The sequence below is a fragment of the Nematolebias whitei genome, chromosome 14 (genome assembly GCF_014905685.2).
Source record: "Nematolebias whitei isolate Nwh7 chromosome 14, NemWhi1, whole genome shotgun sequence".
In the NCBI taxonomy this organism is placed as follows: domain Eukaryota; kingdom Metazoa; phylum Chordata; class Actinopteri; order Cyprinodontiformes; family Rivulidae; genus Nematolebias; species Nematolebias whitei.
Window position 1 is genome coordinate 24,151,091 of NC_056511.1, and position 987 is coordinate 24,152,077.

Consider the following 987-nt stretch of genomic DNA (forward strand, 5'->3'; position numbering starts at 1 on the left):
TTTGTTGTTCTGCTGGAAGTGAGAAAACAATCGCCGTGTTGTTTACTCCTTGCTAAACTAGCCTAAATAAGCTGTTGTTATTTTCAATTCTTGCCAATTAATGTAAATGTGTGATGTGTTAAACTTGATTCTGTTAATAAATGACCCACTGTCGTTGGTGAGTCAAAGATAATTAACGTCTCACGTCCACATTTGATTAAATTCAGATGCACGTTATTATACAGTCCAGAAAAATGAAAGAATCCGTTTATCTATGAATATATGACAGCATATGTTCATACTACACTTATACGGACCGGATGGGGCCCACACAGCAGGTGGGCGTGGATTAAATTTTTTCAGTGTAATGCTTCGCATAACGGGATAACCCATCAGCGACAGACTTAAAGGGCTACGCTTATACTCATAGAATCTGGGGTTACAGTACGTAACCAACATTTGTTGTTGTGCCTCTTTTCATTCATGGCCTGCTTAAGAAATGAGCTGTGACGGTTGGAGACTGTTAGTGCAGGTGTCTGACCTTTTCCATAAAAAGAGACATTTCTGCCTCTTTGCTCATGAAGTAGAATGTGCCTCAAAACTGGGATGATCAACTGGTGGCTCATGGGCCACTTCAAGTTCATTGAAGGAGGGGTCCCGGCCTGTGGGGGTAACAATTTAAAATTAAAAGTATATAAAGAGTTTTAAAATGTATTGATTTATTTTTTTTTTCTTTAGGACAAAAGTAAAGAATATTTATGCAAAGAAGGGAAAAAAATAGTTTATAAAAATGTTCATAAAATATTAAAAAACTGAATTCTACAGATTATCTTATTTATGGACAAATAATGAAGCAGCCCACTTTGAAGTAAAAAAAAACATAAAATTCAAGTGAGTATAAAATTAAGCCAGCTTGTTGGATATGTAATTGTATGGAAGAGGATTAGGGCCACAGGGATTTTTATTTTTTATTTTTCCAGAACTTTGACTTTTCTTTCCCAGAGTTAT

The 987-nt window shown here is 35.6% G+C and overlaps 1 protein-coding gene across 1 annotated transcript in view; it reads left to right on the forward strand.

Moving 5' to 3' along the window:
• Positions 1-567: 567 nt before the first annotated feature.
• Positions 568-987, forward strand: part of LOC119420252 (lipase member H) — a 14,789-nt gene continuing 14,369 nt past the window's right edge. Inside the window, exon 1 of the mRNA XM_037687641.1 lies at positions 568-649. Coding sequence (XP_037543569.1) covers positions 568-649 — 82 coding nt within the window. The remainder of the gene's footprint in view (positions 650-987) is intronic.